Source organism: Fulmarus glacialis, unplaced genomic scaffold, assembly GCF_000690835.1.
Source record: "Fulmarus glacialis isolate BGI_N327 unplaced genomic scaffold, ASM69083v1 scaffold10187, whole genome shotgun sequence".
NCBI classification, from domain to species: Eukaryota; Metazoa; Chordata; class Aves; order Procellariiformes; family Procellariidae; genus Fulmarus; species Fulmarus glacialis.
The window spans coordinates 163,897-182,717 of NW_009223812.1; the positions used below are offsets into that span (position 1 = coordinate 163,897).

The 18,821-nt window shown below is 49.9% G+C and overlaps 1 protein-coding gene across 1 annotated transcript; it reads right to left on the bottom strand.

Moving 5' to 3' along the window:
* Positions 1-2,807: 2,807 nt before the first annotated feature.
* Positions 2,808-15,364, bottom strand: MREG (melanoregulin). The gene is made up of 5 exons (XM_009581926.1): positions 15,303-15,364; positions 13,963-14,122; positions 5,239-5,329; positions 3,321-3,484; positions 2,808-2,942 (listed from the first exon to the last, which is right to left on the bottom strand). Exons 1-5 carry the CDS (start codon positions 15,362-15,364, stop codon positions 2,808-2,810), a joined length of 612 nt encoding a protein of 203 aa, XP_009580221.1.
* Positions 15,365-18,821: the final 3,457 nt, after the last annotated feature.

Here is an 18,821-nt window from a genome sequence, read left to right on the forward strand (position 1 = left end):
AAAATGCAAGTGCTGCGCAGGAGCCTTACCCCTGCCAGGGATTTTTAACTTGCCCAAAATCTGGAATGAGTTTCATTGGGAGATGTTTGTTACGCTTCTTTCCCCATCTTTGTTCTTGCCCTTAAACAGGATAGTCCCACCATATCTGCTGTATAGACGTGGGTGGCTTTTCCTGTGGCAGAGCCTAAATGCATCTTTTAAACACCTCTGGCAGGCCAGTATCAATAGGCAACTGGGCAGTATCTGAACCTTATGGTGAGTGTGTGCTGTCTCTGGGTTCCAGGTGGAGGGTCCTCCACTGCTGGTCCCCAAGACACAGCCAAAGGCTTGCTTGGAGACACACTAAGCTGTGTTTTCCTTCTCCTGTCAGCAGAGGAAGCCTAAATCTGAGCAAACCAAAAGTTAAAGATGTGCGTCTCCCTGGTGATTTCAATGCAAATTAGAAAAGGCAAATTACTCTCTTCATTTTACTAACTGAAATTCAGTTTATCAGTCTTCTATCTCAAGTACACGAAAGACAGGGCACTTCCTACTGAGAAGAACAGAACGACGAAGTTGAGCTTGGACCTCCATGGAAACAATTTCTGCTGGTTTCTGTAATTTTTCAAGTTGAGATTTTTAGAAGTTCTGCATCCTTATACTAAACCTAAGGTTGTCTTGCAATATTTGCAGGTTCCCCCATGACCAGTTTCATCTGAGTGCTGGGACTGATAGACCTTTTTCTGTTCATGTTGTGATTGGCACATAATTTGATGCACAAGTCCCCAAGCCTGGTTACTTCTCCCTGCTGCGCAGAAGTGAGCGGCTCCGCTCTGATCCGATGCTGCTGTTAATTCTTGCTCCTCCCTGTGGCTGTGCTCAGAAACTCACCGCTTCCCCTGCACAGCGCCTTACTTTGGTAGCTAAACTCATTCAGAGATCCTAACTGTTGTCTCTTTTAGGCAGTTTCTGTCCTATTAAGTTACAACAAATTGCATTTTGTTGACATCAGAACCGGTTTCACAGCTAGAAGTGACAGCAAGGGGTGTTTCTGCAAAGGCACCGCTTAAGGGTGACCTCCATCACCCAAACAAGCAGCACCACAGCTAACAAGCTATCTCTTCTCGCCCACGAGATTTAGCAACTCGTTAGGTGGTTTTACGTTACGTGTAGTACTATAAAGTGATAACATCCCAAGGGCTGACTTTTGGGTGGTGTCGTGTCCTTTGGCACAGTGTTCCTCGGACCGCCAGATCTCTGTTCTGTAACAGTTTGTTCATATCAAACCCTGGAGATGCCATGCACTGAAGTTTATTTTCTATAAAAACATTGGAGGTTTTCCAAAGCACAGCTGAACTTCTGCTAAAAAAAAAAAATCAATTGGAACTGGGCACCTAACTCCAAATCCCACTGAAATTAAATTCAATCCCCATCATCTCCTACAAAGACTTTGGTCTTAGGCTGGCAAATGACCCTACTCTTGCAAGTCAAGGGGCAATTGTAAGCGTACGTAGAACAGGTCACAGAGGTACATGCTCTACAAATAGCCCAGCCGTTTTGCTATCAGCAGTCAAGAGAAATGTTGTTGCCTGAATAGGCAGAGAGTAAGAAACATTAGTTTTGTAATGTCTTTTGTTTATTAAACTCAGTTTTCACTGATGTCCTGAGTTGACAAAAATGTCTTCCAGGGAGATTGACAAACAGAAACAACTCATAAATATGTTTTTTTTTTTTTTTCAAACACTGTAGGTATAAACAAATAAAAGCCCTGTTTTGCTATTTTGGGAGGTCTTGTGTAACCAGCATTTTCAGCTGGCCAATTAGCAGCACATGTGTTAATCAGTGAAGAACTTCCACTTGTTTTTAGAAGATCAAATCCAGTGTTTTAAAATTATTGCTCATTACCAGATAAAACCCCAAGATATCAAGGGTGTTCATTAAAAATCTTCATTAACAGCAGGGATGGTATATATTGACAGTACATGCAGCTTTATAGTGGGGTTTTTTTATGCAATTAAGACCAAAACTTTGAGAAATGAATTAAGATGTTGGGCAACCAATCTGAGGATATTACAGGAGCCAAATTCTCAGCAGGTCTGACCTTGGCACCTTCCTAAAATCTACCTTCTTTTAAGATGTTGGGCTGAGCACCCCCTGACACAAACACGTCCAAACCACTAATGGCAGGGGACACAGCACCCAACTGTGACACTGGTCCGAGGCTTTGCCGCCCAGCGCTAACTCCTCTCCTGGCTACTCGCTGCTCCTGCCTCTTTGCCAAATCCCCTGGGACCTGCCCAGCGAGGCTGCCACGGACTGGGGATGGGGAAGAGGACCCATGCACAGAGAAACGTCATGGAGTTGTAGACGACTGAGGTATTTTTCCTTCCTCGCTGGTCCTCCCGGCTCGCAGGGTCAAGGGAGGGGACAGTGGCAGGTACCAGCGGAAGGTGGAAATGTGGATCTCCTCGCAGCGCTTGTAACTAGAGGCATCTCAACTTTTGCAGCTACTGGTAGCGACGCCTTGCGCGGCAGGTTCCCCTCGTGCCTATCACATACACTACTAGGCTAGCGGTCTCCCACCGGGGCTATGCTACGGCAGTTCTTGCTCCCTTCTGCTTGGGAGCACCTCGGGGCCAGCGTCCGCCTTCCTGTGCCCTCCTGATGGGGCACGGCTCGCTGACCTCCTCGCTCTGCTCTGGCCGGCCCACTTGCTTCTCTGCAGGAAAACACGGAGCGGCACTACTTGTGCTAACCCCTCGGCAGAGGAGCCCGGTCCCGGAGGGAAAGAAACCCACTGTCCATCTCGCACCAGCAAAGCACGTTCCTCAGGGCATCATGACAGAGATGCACTGCGGGGCCTTCTGGCTATCGTCCACTCTTTCCCCGCTGGGTCTCTTCGGATACATCACGCTGGCCATCTTGAAGAACTCATCCGCAGCGTCCAGAGCTATGAGCCGATCCTGCCAAAGGAACAGGGTTTTACAGTCACTACGGGCTGCTTTGGGCAGCTCCCTGGTCAGGGTCCTCCCTCCACAGCTGCCCTCAGGTTAAGCCAGGCGTTAGGTCTGACCTTTTCCCACTTCGTTAACAGGCTGAAAGAGCACCCAGTTGCACAGGCTTAAAGGAACTTGGGGGGGCAAATTTATGGTACTACAGCACTGGTATTTCCAAGGAAGCTGAACAGCCAAGCTACAAGTGCAACAACTGATGGGGACGCCCCAGATGCCACCATGTATTTGAGCATCCTCTGGTGCAGTTCACCTATCTGCTCCCCTTCATTTAAGCTCACTTGCAGAGATGGGGGCCACGGGGAGGAAGGCATGCTCGGAGCTACTCACCACCACAAAGAGGTAGCGCTCAGAAAGCTCCCAGCTGGTCGGGAAGATGTTTGTCTCTTCGGAGAGCTTTAACAGGATATCCCGGGCTTTGCCCATGTTCTGGGAGTCGCTGATGATGCTGAGTTTGGTCACCGACAAGAGGGAGTCTGCTTCCTTCTGGAAACCTGGGAAAGAGATGTGTTACAGTAATGAGTCAAACATGCAAGCAGGGTCATCCCTGAGCCCTCCAGGCTCTTGCAAGGTTCCTTATTCCCCCTCCACTTTGGGTGGCTGCGTTCCCTACTTGCTAAAACAAACTAGCGTTTCCTTGAGGCACGCCCCATGTCTGCACTTGGGGCAGGTATGAGCTTGCTGGTGGGGAAAAAAAACCATAAACCCATTCAGAGCAAGTTTGTTGCTAGTTTTCCAGAGAAGGCGTATGAACATCCACACCCAGAGTGTGAATTCAGCTCTTGCATGTTTCTGATGCTGCCAGAGCTTTCAGGGCTGGTGGGGCTTCTCAGCACCCCAGCGACTACGCCTATATGTTGTTGGGAGGTAACAGTGATAAAAAACCTGCAGCAGTAATGAATGCATGGGTAGTTGTTCCTGTAGCAGTCAGCATCTCTTACAGGAAGGGTATCCATGGAAGGAAAGGCAGAGGAGAATGAATGCAGGGATCTTTAAATGTGATGGCTACCATTAACTCTTTGTTCAGCTCCAGGGAGCTGCTGGTGATGCGTCTCACCTGAAAACACTTATGGGGAAAGAGCGGTGGTCTTATGATTAAAGCACAGGTCTAGATAACAAAAGATAGCAGGTCTTACTGGTTGCACATCTATCTTCACTAAGGTCAAATGATCCCTGGCTTTGAGCTTCCCCACCCTTTGCAAAACAGCTCCGGAGCCATTGCAGATGTGAGGGAGATGTGGGAGAGCCTTTGTCAACGTGCAGTAACAGACGTAAAGATGTCAAGTGATCCCTCCCGCGTTTGGTCTGTACAGGCTGCACGAACACCTGGGTGAAGATGAACGCTGATACCTAGTCGTGAATTTATAATGTTCTTCCCATCCAGATGCCAGAATGGCAGGTAGGGCAGGAGCGGCTGAGATACCCATCTCTTCTGCTCCCAGTGATAATAGCCTTGAACAGCCCAACAAGTGTGCTTGACTCGCACATCCTCCTCTCATTAGCTGCCAACCACCTCCAGAGCATGATGCAAGTCACCGAGCTGATGTGCCGGCACGGCACATCTCCTTGGCCTGAGTGTCACGCGCTGTGTGCAATGCAGTTGGGAAAACCAGGTCACACCCCCCACTGCCTTATCCAGAGGAGCAGCAGCTGAGCACACAGGACCGGTGGGTGCAGTTCACTGGTTGCAGGCTAGGAAATAGCAGGAGGAGGAAGCCCACTGTTGAGCAATTTCATTCGGTGAAAGAATATTTCAAATTCACTTAGGAGCAAACAAAGTGGGTGCTTTAGCTCTGATCAGCTGGCATGGGCTAAGGAAGGAAAATAGAGGTATCTGTGTTCAAATCTGAAAGGAATATTAATTTTCCCCGCTTATCTCATTTAGAAAAATCCAGGGTGAACTCCCAGGTATCCCTGCTAAGTTTCCACAAGGAAGCTTGAAATGGATGAGTGTGCATGCTATTATGGGCTTGAAAGGCTCTCCCACTGATCATGGGTCGTGGGCTTTTTGACTGCCTGCAGACACGGTGGTCCCGTCTCCTCCCTGCCGTGCCTGAGCTCTGGGGAGTCTCCCGCAGGCTCTCGGCTGCCGCGTGGGCTACCCGATGGCATTGCTCAGCGACCTTATTTTATTTTCCTCCCTTTCTCCTCTACCAGCCTGATTTTGTGGAGCCGTTCCCATCCTCAACCATCGTGGGACCTCTCGTTCGGTACCACTGAAATGACATCCTTTTGTCCTCTAGCTTACCTAAATCCTCCAAAATGTGTTTCCACCTGTTTCTCACTTCTTTTCGGGTCTGCCGTAAAGTATAAATATCATAGTTGAGCTTTTGCCATTCCTGCAAAGGAGAAGGATAAGAGATATTCAATAATTTGCATGTGGGGAGGTCTCCGCTGCTTTTGTAGGAATTTCAGCTTTTAGAAACGGAGCCAGAGTTGAACTGTTGCTGTTGGCTCTGAGGGATAAGTGTGAAGGTCGATGGCCAGGCTGCTGTTGCCCCTGGAAGAAATTACACTGACCAGCATAAAATATTTTAGCTTGGCATTTGGTACAGCATCTCTGTATCTTCTCTGTGTGTACAAAACAGGCTTCCAGTTACCTTGAAATTGGATTACAGAATTTAGCTTAGGCATTGCTGATGACCAAAGTGGTGTCCTCGGTCAGACAAGGAGAATATAATTCCAGCTCTGTGCTGGAAATTATAACGCTGTCCTAGGCTGGAGAACAACATGAACTTCCAAATGTAGTTCATTTGAGACACTTCAGTCTCTTTGGTCCAAAGCCCTTTACCCCAAACCTTGACACCCCTGCCAGTATCAAAAGCTGAGGTTGTGAGAATACCTTATTCGGCCTTTGACAGCTTGAGAAAGCACGACCACGTATTAATAATGACCTTCTATAAACTATTGCAACACCTTATTTTCATATCCTTGCAGTTAAACTGGCATGGCACATTTTCTTACAGCTGATGATAGTCCACGGGGAAACTAAAAGTTTGAAAAAAAAGTTAACTGCTCTCAGTATGGTCACACATACAAAATGGCTTCTCCAAACTGCTCAGCCCTCTGTTTGGCATTTAACTGGAGCAGGCAGGTTTTCAAAAGCACTGGAAAAAAGAAAAATAGACTTTTTTAAAGGCTGGGGTACCCTTTTTAAATAGCAGAGAAGAGGGATTCACATGGATGTTTGAGGGCTGAGCTGGAGTCTTTTGACATTAGAACTATTCTTGCTAGTTGATGCAGTTAATGCCTCATTGAACTATACAGCTTAAATCCTTGCACTTGACCTCAAGCTTTATATCTGCATAATGGGACACCGCCTAAAGGGCAAGGTTTTGAGGTTATTTATTAAAGTTATACCAGCACAATTAAACACATCTGTACAAGTATGCATTCCTGTGGAAATGCATGTATTCTGCGAGAAAAGCAGGAGTACTTTTCCTAGCTGAGTTTAATCAATGCACACACTGCAAAGGATGCATTTACAGAAGCATCCACACAGCGGGTCATAACATCACTCAGTTAATTTCCCTGCACTAACAACTTTAACCTCATCTCTCAGCAACAGATTACATAGATGGACTCTTGTAGAATAAACGAGTGTTAATCTGTGCCGTCTCCCTGGGATTTTCCTACATGACGCGCTGGGTTCAAAGGGGTTAAATAATACTGTCGTACAAATACCCATGAAGGTAGGCTGTGCTTTAGAAATCCCACTGGTTTTCTGATACCTGTTGCCTTAAAGAGTTTACGTGATTTGAGAAAAAGTTGGAGATTTCTTAGTGGTTTTTTCCTGAACCCAGCTGACATGCCACGACTGCAGAGAATTAAACAACGAGCCTGTTTTCTTGTTGTTCAGCGATAGTTTCAGGAACCCCTTGGAGATTATGCTTTGGAAGAAGCAGCCAGCGGGGTCAAGACACTGGTGAATTCAGGTCAGGAGAGCAGGGGAAACGCGGCTCTGCCTGCAGCCACTCGCTCTGCATCACCCACCCTCCCGGAGAGCAAAATCCCCTTCATTTTTAGCTTTGTGTTGTTGCTCGCAACGAGCTAGCTTTGCCGATCAGAGCTCTGTTTCTCTCTTGACTGCAGCAGTACTTGAAAACAGCTTTTCTGTTTGCACAGGAGGGCACCTGGCTGCCAGCGCAAGGCATCAAAACGCCTCTTCAGCCCTTCGCTAGAGAAAGGAGGCAGGGACAAGACTCCTCTCTCCCGTGACACCAGCTCGTAGCTAGGAATTGAGCTCCTCTCAGTGAAAAAGAAAAGAGGGGGTTTATTGTATTAAAGGTTTGTGGGAAGTTTATTGCAAATTTGAAAGTTTTAAAGGAAGAGAATAAAAGCTGCCCAGTGCCACGGTCCCCACTGGCAGGGATCCCTCGAAAACATCTCAGCCTGCTCGTGACCCCACGGTATAAGCAGAAAGGAGAACAAACCAGTCTGGGCATGCTGGTGGGGAAACAAGCTGCGTGTCTCTGCCCTCCCGCGGAGATAAACAAGTGCTTTAATGCAGACAATCCATCAAGACACGGCTGCTGTGATTCCAGGCGTGCTTCACGCTGCTGAACTAGTGAGCCGGGGGCCTGGGAAAGATGCTCCCCTCCCCGAAACGCAGCTTGCCGTGCAGCAGCTTTCAGGGCTGCATGGATTCACCCCCTGCAGTAGTGAGCCAGACTCCTCGCTAAGCTAAATGGGGAGCGGTGCTTAGCATGCAGGGAAGCTGCTCCTGATTTTCTCTGGATTAACAGCAGCATGTTTTCCCTTGTCTATTTTTGTTTTAAGGGAATCTAGGTTATGGCTTTCTTGTACGTCGTAGTTACTGAGTTGCATTATGGAAGTGAATATGGTGCATATTTAGTCCCAGGGGATCTCTAAGAGTGTCCTGTCGATGAAGAATTTGGGGAGTGTGCAAAGGAGTGGCTTTAGTACAGAAAACTATGCTTAACGGTGGTTCCGGGGGGGGAACCTCTTGTTTTGGTGGTATTTCTTTCGCCTGGGTGTGGAGCTGAATGTATTTATGTTTCTCCAGAGAAAGCTGGGAGGAGGATGCTGCACATGGTGCCAGCTGTTGAAAAGCAACTAGAGACAGCAGAGATTACCGGGGTGAGGTTGGGCAGCTCCAGGTTGAGCTCTCGAAGGGACTCATGCCCTGTGCTGCATCAGCCTTAAAAAGCACCGAATTTTCCCGGATGATTCCTTGTAGCAGAGACATCCCAAAGGTTGTGGGCAGGGGATTATCCTCTGTATTGCTTTAATGAGGGAAATAGTTAAGAGCATCCTGCCACCCCCAAAATTATTCTACAAAGCATCTCCCTTTAACTATACAGCAGAGGAAGAGCAAAGCCTGCCCATCTCCGCATAGGAATGGGCAACATCAGAGACTTTGGGGAGGGTGTTCCCCATGAGTCACCAAGATGTGACCTGCGGAGGGAGCGTTTGGTCAGGGCCGGGCGGCATCACGAGGCCGAGGCTGCTGAGCACCCGCTGCCGGGCAGCCCCAGGGCAGGCAGCGGGGGCTCCACGCCAAACCCCGCTCTCCTTCAGCCCACGCTGCAGCTGTGACAGGGACCGCTGCAGCGTACCAGGGCACCGGTGCGATGCAGGACAGGGCACGCCGGTGCTTGGGCAGCCCTGGGCAGAGCGAGGCCGGAGCAGGCTGCCCTCTGTGCCGCATCCCAGGCTGGCTCCCCCCCAGAGCCCCTTCCAGCGAGGTGCCCAAGCCTGTGTGCAGGCATGGGACAAGCAGCTCTCTCCCAAAACTTAGCTTCGTTTTGCATTTCTTGTGCACCTTCGTTCCCTGTCCTGCCTCTTGCCTAGTTGGATGTAACTTCTGGAGCGGCGAGGAGGCTTCTTGCGCACAGTACTGGGAACGTTCAGCGGGAGACTGGTCTTCACCAAACCTCTTAGTGTTTCTATGGGTCTGGGACATCCCAGCAATGCATTCAAAATCAATCCTTTAAGAAAAATACCCTTTTGCCAAAATCTGAATTAACCACAGGAAACCAAAGCAGGTTGCAGTTCCTAGCCCTGTTTTTTGCAACCAGTTTTGTCCTTTTAAACCTACATAGCAGGGCACAACATATGCCAGAGGAGGCTTGAGAAAACCCTTTGTGCATGAGTCAAGAATATCCCGGGAGCAGCAGGGAAACGCCGTTGCCTCTCTCCTCTGAGCGCTCAGCCCTTCAAATATTTACCTGAAAAACTTCCCTGGACTCTCCAGTGTGACATACTAAATTTGCAAATGCCAAATGGAAGTGAGGAAATACTGGGCATGAAATATAAGCCAGGTTGGTACATAACCAAGAGCTCTGGGAAAGAATGTGCCAAGAGAACAGGCAAGCACTTTCCAACTTCTCATCCCTGCTCGTACGGAAATTTCCTAATTAGTAGGTAGCCTTCCTCATGTCGCCAAAGCAATCCTCTACCAAAGCCTTCTCCTTTATTCCCTTGAAAGCAATTGGTGTCAGCGATCTGTTCAAGAGTTATTTTGGAAATGAGGTCAAAACAGAGTTATCGGGGAAAGACTGCAAAATACCAGCCCAGGTACCACGCCACATCCAGGGATGCTCCTCCTCTGGCTCTACGACTGGCCCCACAGGAAGGAGTTGAGCAAATACAAACTCTAGATCCACGCTCATACATTGAGCCATCGACCGACATCTCAGCTTAGAATAAGCTTAAATTGGATTCAGTTTTAAGAGGGGCATGCAGAAGTTAATAAATAATTTTTCATATGTATTAAGTGGGTCAGTTCTGGGCTCCCTAACCAGCATCCCCAACTCTGGGCAAATCCCATCGCCTCTCTATGCCCCAGCAACAGTGTGTCGCAATACTGACCTTCTCTGTAATGTGTTTAAAAAAGAATAATCCTGTAGGAGAGCAGGAGGAAGCAGAAAAATAGGCCTTGTCAGCTTATTAATGGGCTTGTCAGGAGGATCATGCCAGTGCAGCCCTGCTAGCCAGGCCCCCAGCAGAGATGCAGGCTGAGGAATTGCCTTTGCTAGTGGGGTTTATGATCCCACCTTCCCTAAGGGAATAAGCCAAAAGAAGAAAGAAACACTGCATTTACGACAAGCCATAAGACAGTGTTTTTTCCTCGATCATAATGCAAAAACCCACCTTTAATTTCTGTCCACAGCTGCCCTAAACCTAGCTCCTTCTCTGAAGCCAGTGTTGGTGCAACAGCTCAGGCTCTCTGCCTGCGGCTGGGTAACTCCATGCACCCCATCAGAGCGCATTGAGGCACCAGGGCCACCACAAACTGGTCCTCGTGGAGGGTGGCATCTGCCACACTGCGCACATAAGCCAAATAAGCCCAGCTCTTGCTGTCAACATTGGAGGCACAGTAATCCCCCTTCCCCGTAAAACGCTTTTCTTAGCATTAGCAGGGTACGTGCTGGAACAGTGACTTGGCCTGTATCTATGCAGCATCTTAAATAACATCCTGTTTTCCTAGAGGTCCCCATTTCACCTCCAGATTTGGGGTTTTACTTTACACCACAACAGGTTCGATCACGCTGCAGGGCAGGAGCAGGAAAAAAATTTTTCCATATTTGAAAAGTTGACCCCAGCCTTCAAAAGCTTTGATGACAGCTTTGATCTCCAAAGGCTGCATCAGCTTTACCAGCCCCCTTACGCCAGCCCTTCAGCTACGGCTTTTCTGGTTTTCTCTGCACACACCCTCCCTTGCCCACACTTTGACTCCGAAAGCACATCCAAGCACATTGTGCTCATCAGCCTCAAGCAGAGAGAAATGCGGAGCCGCAAGTTGCTCAGTCCTCATGGTTTTAGGAGGCTCCAGCGAATCTTGCCTCATGTACCTACTGCACGGTGGGCTTGGCACCCGCTGGGTGCTCCAGCAGGCTGCACCACAGCCAACGGCCCCGTGAGCCGTCACTCCCAGCACACAGCACCGAGCAGGATGAGCAAGTGGGTGTGAAACAGGGCGCACCTGGGACGTCACGGTGCTTGCTTTGAAGAGCTTGCTGCCCTGGTTCAATGAGGAGCGGGGTGGAACAGCCCTGCCATCCTTATGCAAGCTAAGGTCACACTGAGTTTGGGCTGGAGTTGCCAACTTTCCCAGAGTGGGGCTGTAGGGAGGGGGCAGGGAGAGAAACGGCTCCACATAGATCAGTTGTGGGTCCAGCCCCATGATGGGGGCAAGGAGGTGACTCCAAGGGAGGACACCAACACTGTGAGTTGCTGGCAGCCCCACCACAAATGATCTAACACGCAGAAAATTGGTTGAGCTACAGGGTACACTCGGTGTTGGCGCGCCTGGCCCTTCACATACACAGTTTGGTTTATTGATTTACACCGATCCTCAGTGCAGAGGTGCCCAGGCCAGGAGAGGGCCATCATGGACCACGCCAGCTGACCTCCAGCACTGTGCCGATGTCACCACTGCATCCTGGCCCACCACTTCTCCTGTCCTAGCTCACAGCACCTTGTCACAACGTGAACAACCATTTTAAAAAAAAAAAGAAAAAAAAAGGAAAGCAGAAATGGGTTAGCCAGATTAAGAAAAACGCGATACTGGTTTGAGGCCAGGATGGTGCCATACAGATAAAACACACATAACGTAGAGCGACCTGCTCTTTGGGATCCTTCCAAAGTCCTGCGCTAGGAAATCACAAAGATAAAGGTGGGGAATGGCAAAGCACACACAGTAAATGCACAGCACGCTGAAATTTCTTTGTTAAATGAAGGAGCAGAAATACAGGGACTAGTTCTCCTTTCAATCCAATTTTAACCAAAAGAAAAAAAAGGACCTATGGTTTTGTAACGCTTGTGCTGCATAAACTTGTCCTGCAGCATCCACACGCTCTCCCCGGGGACTGTGGGAGCAGAGCAGCTCCCAAAGCAGATTACGGCTTTTGCAGCCCAGTGCTGTTTTGCAATTAGACTTCTTTCTCTCTCTCAGGGCTGAAGCCTCATTAGGAGGGGAGGGCAACGCAATCTGGCCTAGTTTTAAAATGCTCACTGGAGTAAGGAGAGATTTCGGCACCCGGGGCCGAACACAGGAATGTTGGCTTTCCTGGCCAAGTCCCTCCCTGTTCTGCCATGCAGAAAAAGCTGCAGCTGGAAACTGCAGCAGCTTGTGGGGTTTATATATATTCTGCCTCAGTTTCCCTAGCTGTAAAAGAGAGACAGCAGAGAGGCTGGCAATCACTAGCTGCACAGGGCACTGTGCCATAATTCAAACCATGTGTACCACGGGTTGGCTTTCTTCAAAGTCGGCCTGATGTACTCCTCAGGCTTTTTTATTTATTGCACTGCATAAAAAACAAGAATATGTGATCTTACATTCGTTGTGGAGAGGAAGCCCCGTGCTCTTTGTACTTTCCTTTTTCACTGGCAGGCATGGCGACTGCACAGACCCGCTAAAAACCCTACGGACATGCTGAAGGCAGAGAGAAAGCGTTGGGTTTAGGACAAGCAGGCACACTGCGTTTAGGACAAGCAGGCACGCTGCCTTTAGGACAAGCAGGCGCAGGAGTGCTCTCTTGCTCAACTGATGCTCTCCTTGCAACGTGAGCAAGGCTGACACACAACGCTCCCTTGCCCAGGGAGCCGTCTTTTTAGCAGCCCGTCCACTTATGATACCGTTTTATAAATAATAATAGCTTTTAGGAGGCCTGCCTCTTAATGAACCCTAAATCAAGCTAAAAGGCTGCTCGACTGGGTGCGGGCTGAAATGAGGAGCTTCAGCGCTGCCCTGAAGTACACCCAGCTCTGAGCAGCCCAGGACCGGCACAGCCCTCTAAATGGAGTTGTCCTCGTTTCCTTCAGCCAATTTGGGCTGGATGAGGCTCCCTGTCTTCCCTAAGACAAGCAATCGCAAAATAGAGAAAGCAGTGCTGGGGAGGGAAGAGGGTATCTTCAGTTACAGCTGCGATAGCTGTAAAGGTTACATGCAGCCATGAAAACGTTGTTACAAACCCATCCATTGTAAATACCACGATTAAGTCAATCCCCACCAAAAAAAACCCCCAAACATTAAATGGGGATTCTGGCCAACTGTATACAAGGATTGCATTATCTCATTTTAAGTTTTAAAAATTGTAATTTTGATCTCAGCTGTACCTCTGGAGTTTAAGGCTTCTCGTGAAAGCTGAGCTAGCTTGTGGTTTAAGGGGACCATCATAGGAGGAAGAGTTACAGTTTTGCAGTCTCTTGGATGAAGTGAGATCATGTTGAAATGAAATGTGAAGCCTCCAGGCTTTTATGCAAACATTTTGAAGTCTTAAAAGCGATCAGAGACGGGAAAATGTGTCACTATTTGCTACACCCTGCTCTTAATCAGGCCGCTGAAATCTCTTTTGCGCAGAAGTGCTTTAGCAAAGGAAATCAGGGCTGCAAAACAGCCTTTATGTAACAGCGATGATTTTTCCCTTCTGCGCTAAGAGCTGTGCCAGTTCTCCGCTTCTCGGTAATTGCCGTACTACCCATAAGAGGAGTATTTAACTTGATGCGCCACCGGAGCGGCAGCTCAGCTCCAGGCGCTGCCATTGCTGGGCAAACGCCACTGCCGGCAGGGCTAATGCCAGTCTGATCACAGAAGGGCCAAACCAGGGACATATTGGACAAAAAAAGCAGCCTGTGAAGCTAGGAAATTGAGCTGGCGGTCCCAGTGCTACCAGTACACATTTGCGGGTGGTGGTGGTAGAGGTGCTTGCAGGGCATCGTGCAGCCCAGCTCAGGGCGGCTCTCCTGGCTCAGCTGCCGGAGACATCCCCGAGCTTCCCAGGGATGAGATGGCTACAGATGGATCCACACCAGATACAGGATAACATCTGGAGGGTGACGGAGCAGATGGGAGGACCCGATGCCTACGTGAGCCATGTTGGGGGACTTGGGGGTCTTTATAGCAGCTTAATGGGTGCTTAAATAAAGGCACTGCCAAAGCATCCGATGAAAGCACCGAGCCTTGGTCCACAGTGAAACCCGAGTGTGAGGAACAGCACCGCCTCACCTCTGAGTCCTTGTCCAGCTGGTTCCTGACCACAATCATGTTGTACAGCACCCGGTCGTCATCCGCCTCTGTGTGGGTCACGTCGTGCGGGGTGCTCCACAGGTTCTGCTCCTCGTCCCGCGCCAGCGTGGCTCCGAAGGAGGCGTAGGGGTTGTTGTTACTGCAGGGAGGGGGAGAGGCAAGGCAGCATTAGCTACCGCAGCATCACACTGCCTCCTTTTACCTTCCCAGGGTAAAGTGCCCATTTCTGTGGCGTCCCCTCTCGCAGCCCAATGTGCTGCCTGGGAGAGAGGAGGAAGAGGAGGAGGGGGAAATGGGAAGGCAGTCAGAGTTTTTTACCTTAGCAAACATCCTGGCCACGCAAGCCATGGTTCAAACCAGGCAGTGCTGCCATGAAACCAAAGACATCAGACACAGGCATTTGCTAAAGACATCAGATATTATTTGAGCAGCTAGGATGGAGGAACTGGGAGCACCCATCTGTAAGGATGAAAGGCGGTATCTCCCCATTGCTCCCGCAGCCCCCTGCCCTGCCCCGCATCACGCCTTCCCGCCCCAAACCTTGTGCAAGCCCCCCCAGCCTCTCCGAGCTTAACGTGGGAACAGTTCTAATTAATTTAGACTCAAAAATCCCGGCGGCTCCGGTATTTTCTCTCTGCCCGGCTAACTCTGCAGCCGTGCCAAGATCCCAGCGGCACAATCTGTCCCCAGAGAGACTTTGTGTGCAGAGGGATATGCCTTGAGCAGCAGGCAAGGGGATGGCTGCGTGCAAAGCCTCTCCCTTGCCTCTTGGCCAAAGCAGCAGCTTCTACCCATCTTCTCCTCAAAGGCAGTGCTGTTGGGCACGGTTTTATTTTGGACAAAACACGCACCACCTTTGCTGAGGGAGCTGGGACTGGTTAGCCCAGGGAAGAGATAGCTCAGGGGGATCTTATCCATGTGTATAAGTACCTGATGGGAGGGAGCGAAGGAGACAGAGCCAGACCCTTCTTAGTGGTGGCCCATGATAGGGCACACATAGAAATGTAGGAAAGTCTGTTTAACCATAAGAAAAAAATGTTCTAGTGCAAGGGTGAGTGAACATTGGCACAGGTTGCCCAGAGAGGTTGTGGAGTCTCCATCCTTGGAGACACTCAAAGCCCAACTGGACATGGTCCTGGGCAACCTGCTCCGGCTGACCCTGCTTGAGCAGGGGTTGGACTGGATGCTCTCCAGAGGTCCTACCTGCGCAACGATGTTTCTGTGTGACTCAAGGGCTCTGTTTTCTCCCCAGCAGCCCAAACCCCACTGAATCAAGCAGGCAGTCCCCATAGGGGACAACCCACCCTGGCAGCTCCTACCTGAGAGGTACAGCGATGCACTGAGCTGCGCAAGGACCTGTGCCAAGGCGCAGAAAGGACATGTAGCCCCATCTTTATTTTGGGGATGGGAATGTCCTCAGCCTGCTTGTGAACTCTGGGCTTTATTTGCTTTGCCATCAGCAAAGCAGAGCATCATCTTCTGGGAAGGCTGTCCCCACCGAGGCCAGGAGCTTTTCTCTGCACTGGTGGCAGTTCTGAGTTTTATGGCTTTATGTTGCTACTGGGATGTGCATTTCTTTAATATGGTTATTTAATTCTGCCGGGAGAGCTTTTAGCAGAGGATTTCCATAATGTTTCTAATCAAGATGTCCAGACACTTGAGCAGAACAACACAAATGGCGAAATATTTTCGGCCTTACCCAATAGTCTCATTAGCCATCCTGTGGCAATCCCTGCTCACTTCTTGTTAGAACAACCCACTGTTTATTCTATCTGCTACTCAAATCCCATTCCTTTCGCAAGGAACCCATCCAACGAAACCTCAGATAACACTGCGGGCGCTTTAGCCAAGCCATAAAAAAGATGCTAAGAGGAGCTCCAGCACACAGATAAAATAGAAAAAAATCATTCACATCAACATCAGCATCCCTGCAGGAAGGTTAATTAGCCTTTCAACAAGCCAAAAACCCGAGCAACAGGTAATAAGCTAAAATATAATCTCTTATTATCTCTCATTAAAGACAAGCAAACAAATGTAACTTGGAGGGTGTGGATGGCATAACTCAGCCGTTCCTACACCGGAGCCAGCATGGATTCGCTCAAACCATTTTTCAGATGTGGAGCAGGTAGGATCCCAGCCTGGAAGGGATCACTCAGAAGCCAAAAACCCGAGCAACAGGTAATAAGCTAAAATATAATCTCTTATTATCTCTCATTAAAGACAAGCAAACAAATGTAACTTGGAGGGTGTGGATGGCATAACTCAGCCGTTCCTACACCGGAGCCAGCATGGATTCGCTCAAACCATTTTTCAGATGTGGAGCAGGTAGGATCCCAGCCTGGAAGGGATCACTCAGGAGCCAGCCGTGCTATCAGCAGGAGTTTGGTCCCATCCTGCCTTCGACAGGCTTCTTCCCACTCAGTGACTTACCGGTACCCTTAACATCTGACTTACTTTAAAAACCAGATTTGGCAATAACACTAACACGCCTTAGCTTTTACGAGCCGCTCCCTCACAGCTTGCAAGGCGCTTCCCAATGCCTCTCTATTTCCAAACCGCGGCATGGAGCATCCAGCAGCCTGTAAGGGGTGCGGGCAGTGCCCGGGAATCAGCAAATCCATACAAGCACGGAGAGCTCTGCCAACAGCGAGCACCCCCAGCGTGCACTGGACTTCCAAGCAACATTTAAAATGAAGAAATGGGAGGAAAAAAAAGGAGCACATGAACAGCAGCCTGCTTTGCAGGTTACAGGAGTCTCCGTGGGACCAGAGAGGACTCAGACCATTTCACACTCTGGGCTTTATCCAGAAAATGGTGAGTGCTAATGCTTCATCACCAAATTCCTGCTCCAACGGGCTTTCAGTCCAGATTAAACCCATTTCAGGATTCAGAGCCCAAATTCTCAGTTTATTTGCATCCTGAGGACACCATCCGAGCCAGATCCCACCTTCTCACATGGAGAGACAGCCAGGCAGCCTGGATACATTTTGGCTAGGGTTTCTTTTCCCAGCCCTGCACTAGCGCTGTGCCTACATCCGTGCTCCATCCCCACCTCCACGCACAGCGCTGGCTGCTCTCACTGGCCTCGTCACAGGTTGCAGCCAGCCTTGTATATGCTCGGGTAATAGATGCATCACATTATACTCATATTACCTCCTCCTCACTGCTTTGTTCTTTGACACGTCGGATTTTTGAGACTGCAACACTCCACGTGGGGAAAATAAGGTGAAAAGTCATAAAGTCAACATTTCGGTACCAACACCAGCTCCCGAAAACTAAAACTTAGCTAAAAGATCTGAAATCTCAAGCAAGTCATTCATTTTAAACAACGCTGCGATTAAAATAAAAATACAGCAAGCGTGCTCCTGCAAGATCCCGGCTCTGAAATAAAACCCCAAAATCCTCCCAACGAGGGACAAGCCAGTGATTAGGCTGTTGGATTAATCATGCTGGCACACTTGTGCAAGAGCAGGTGCCTTTCAAATGCCCAGCATTTATACAGGCTTTCCTACTTATAGCCAGCATTAATTGGATCGCCGGCGGAAGGCATGTTACTAAAGAAAGGTGCCCGGTGAGGGACAGCCACCCCGGCCGGCAAGGCAGCAGGAAGGAGCCTCTCCACACGTGTGCTCGGCTCTCGTTAGGTTAATGCCAATTTCCTGGGCTGGAGGCCCCATGCTCAGGATTATCTGGTTATTATTTAGGTAACTGCTTTACCAGCACGAAATCAGGACGTTTTAAGCCCTGTTGTCGGCTCTGCTATTACCCGATACCTATGCAGGCCACACTGGGAGCATCCCACCCTCCTTGAAATGCCTCTGTCCCACCGGTGACACAGGGAGGGCACAGTCCCTGCCCCGTCCCAGGGCTGGGGTACCCACTGAGGGCTTCGGCGGCAGCCAGGACCCTGGCTGGCAACTGAGGAAGGAGGGAGAGGTGTTGCAAACATGCAAAACCTCCTTACGTGCTTGCACAGCTCATAGCTCATCTCCGCGACTCAGGGCTTCATCTTTTTGTACGAAAATCCCCCCCAACCTCACGGCTCTGCGCACAAGACAGAGGTGATCGATAGCGGGAGAGAAAAATCTGCTCTCTAGAGATCAGCACACGCGCTGCTTTCACATAAAGCCGGTTCCAGCAGTGCGGTGATGTCTCCTTTCCAGCACCCCCGGCCCGGGAACAGAGCTCTGCGCAGCACAGAGCTGCCCGACGGTGGGACCCGACCCCCTGGGCAGTGATGCGGGGACCGAGGCACCCCTGCTCGCAGGTGGGACCCCCTTTTTGTTCGGCGCCTCAGCCTCCTCTATTGAAATCCCACCATGGAAAGACAAAAGCTGTGGAAAGACAAAAGCTGAACGGTTCCTATGGCGAGAGGCGCACGGGAAATACCGAAGAGATGCTGCTCTTGGTTTGGCTTGCTAAAACTTAACCATGGAAAACCCCACGGCAGGCAGCATCGGCGTGCATCACGCCATGAGGTGTCAGAAACAACCCGGCCCCTATGGCAAGCCAACTCAGGCGGAAAGAGAACTGAAAGCAGCTCGTTACATTCGGGAGAAAATCCCTTTGGAGCCTCGTCCGGCTCTCGCAGGGGATGGCCAACTCCCTATGGAGAGCAGCGGCTGTTAAATCACTGGAAACTGTTTTGGGGGGAAATGGGGCTCGGCTTGACGCGACAGGGGCAGCCAACCTGCGGGAAAGGGCTCTGGGGTCCGGTGTGGGGCCGAAGAGGGGCTCACGCGTGGCCGTGGAGCGGGCAACCCATCTGCGGTGGGAGCATCCCTGCTCCCGCCCAAGGCGAGGGGGCTCAGCCCCATCCCTCCAAGGGGGCTGGGGAT

What these genes read in the sequence shown, in the direction of transcription:
- MREG (XM_009581926.1), bottom strand. Translation starts at nt 15,364, where the DNA reads ATGTCCTTTCTGCGCCTTGGCACAGGTCCTTGCGCAGCTCAGTGCATC. An exon ending in TGCATCGCTGTACCTCTCAG is followed by an intron (nt 14,123 to 15,302) that starts GTAGGAGCTGCC and finishes CCCTCCCTGCAG; the next exon opens with TAACAACAACCCCTACGCCT. An exon ending in ACACATTTTGGAGGATTTAG is followed by an intron (nt 3,485 to 5,238) that starts GTAAGCTAGAGG and finishes TCTCTTTCCCAG; the next exon opens with GTTTCCAGAAGGAAGCAGAC.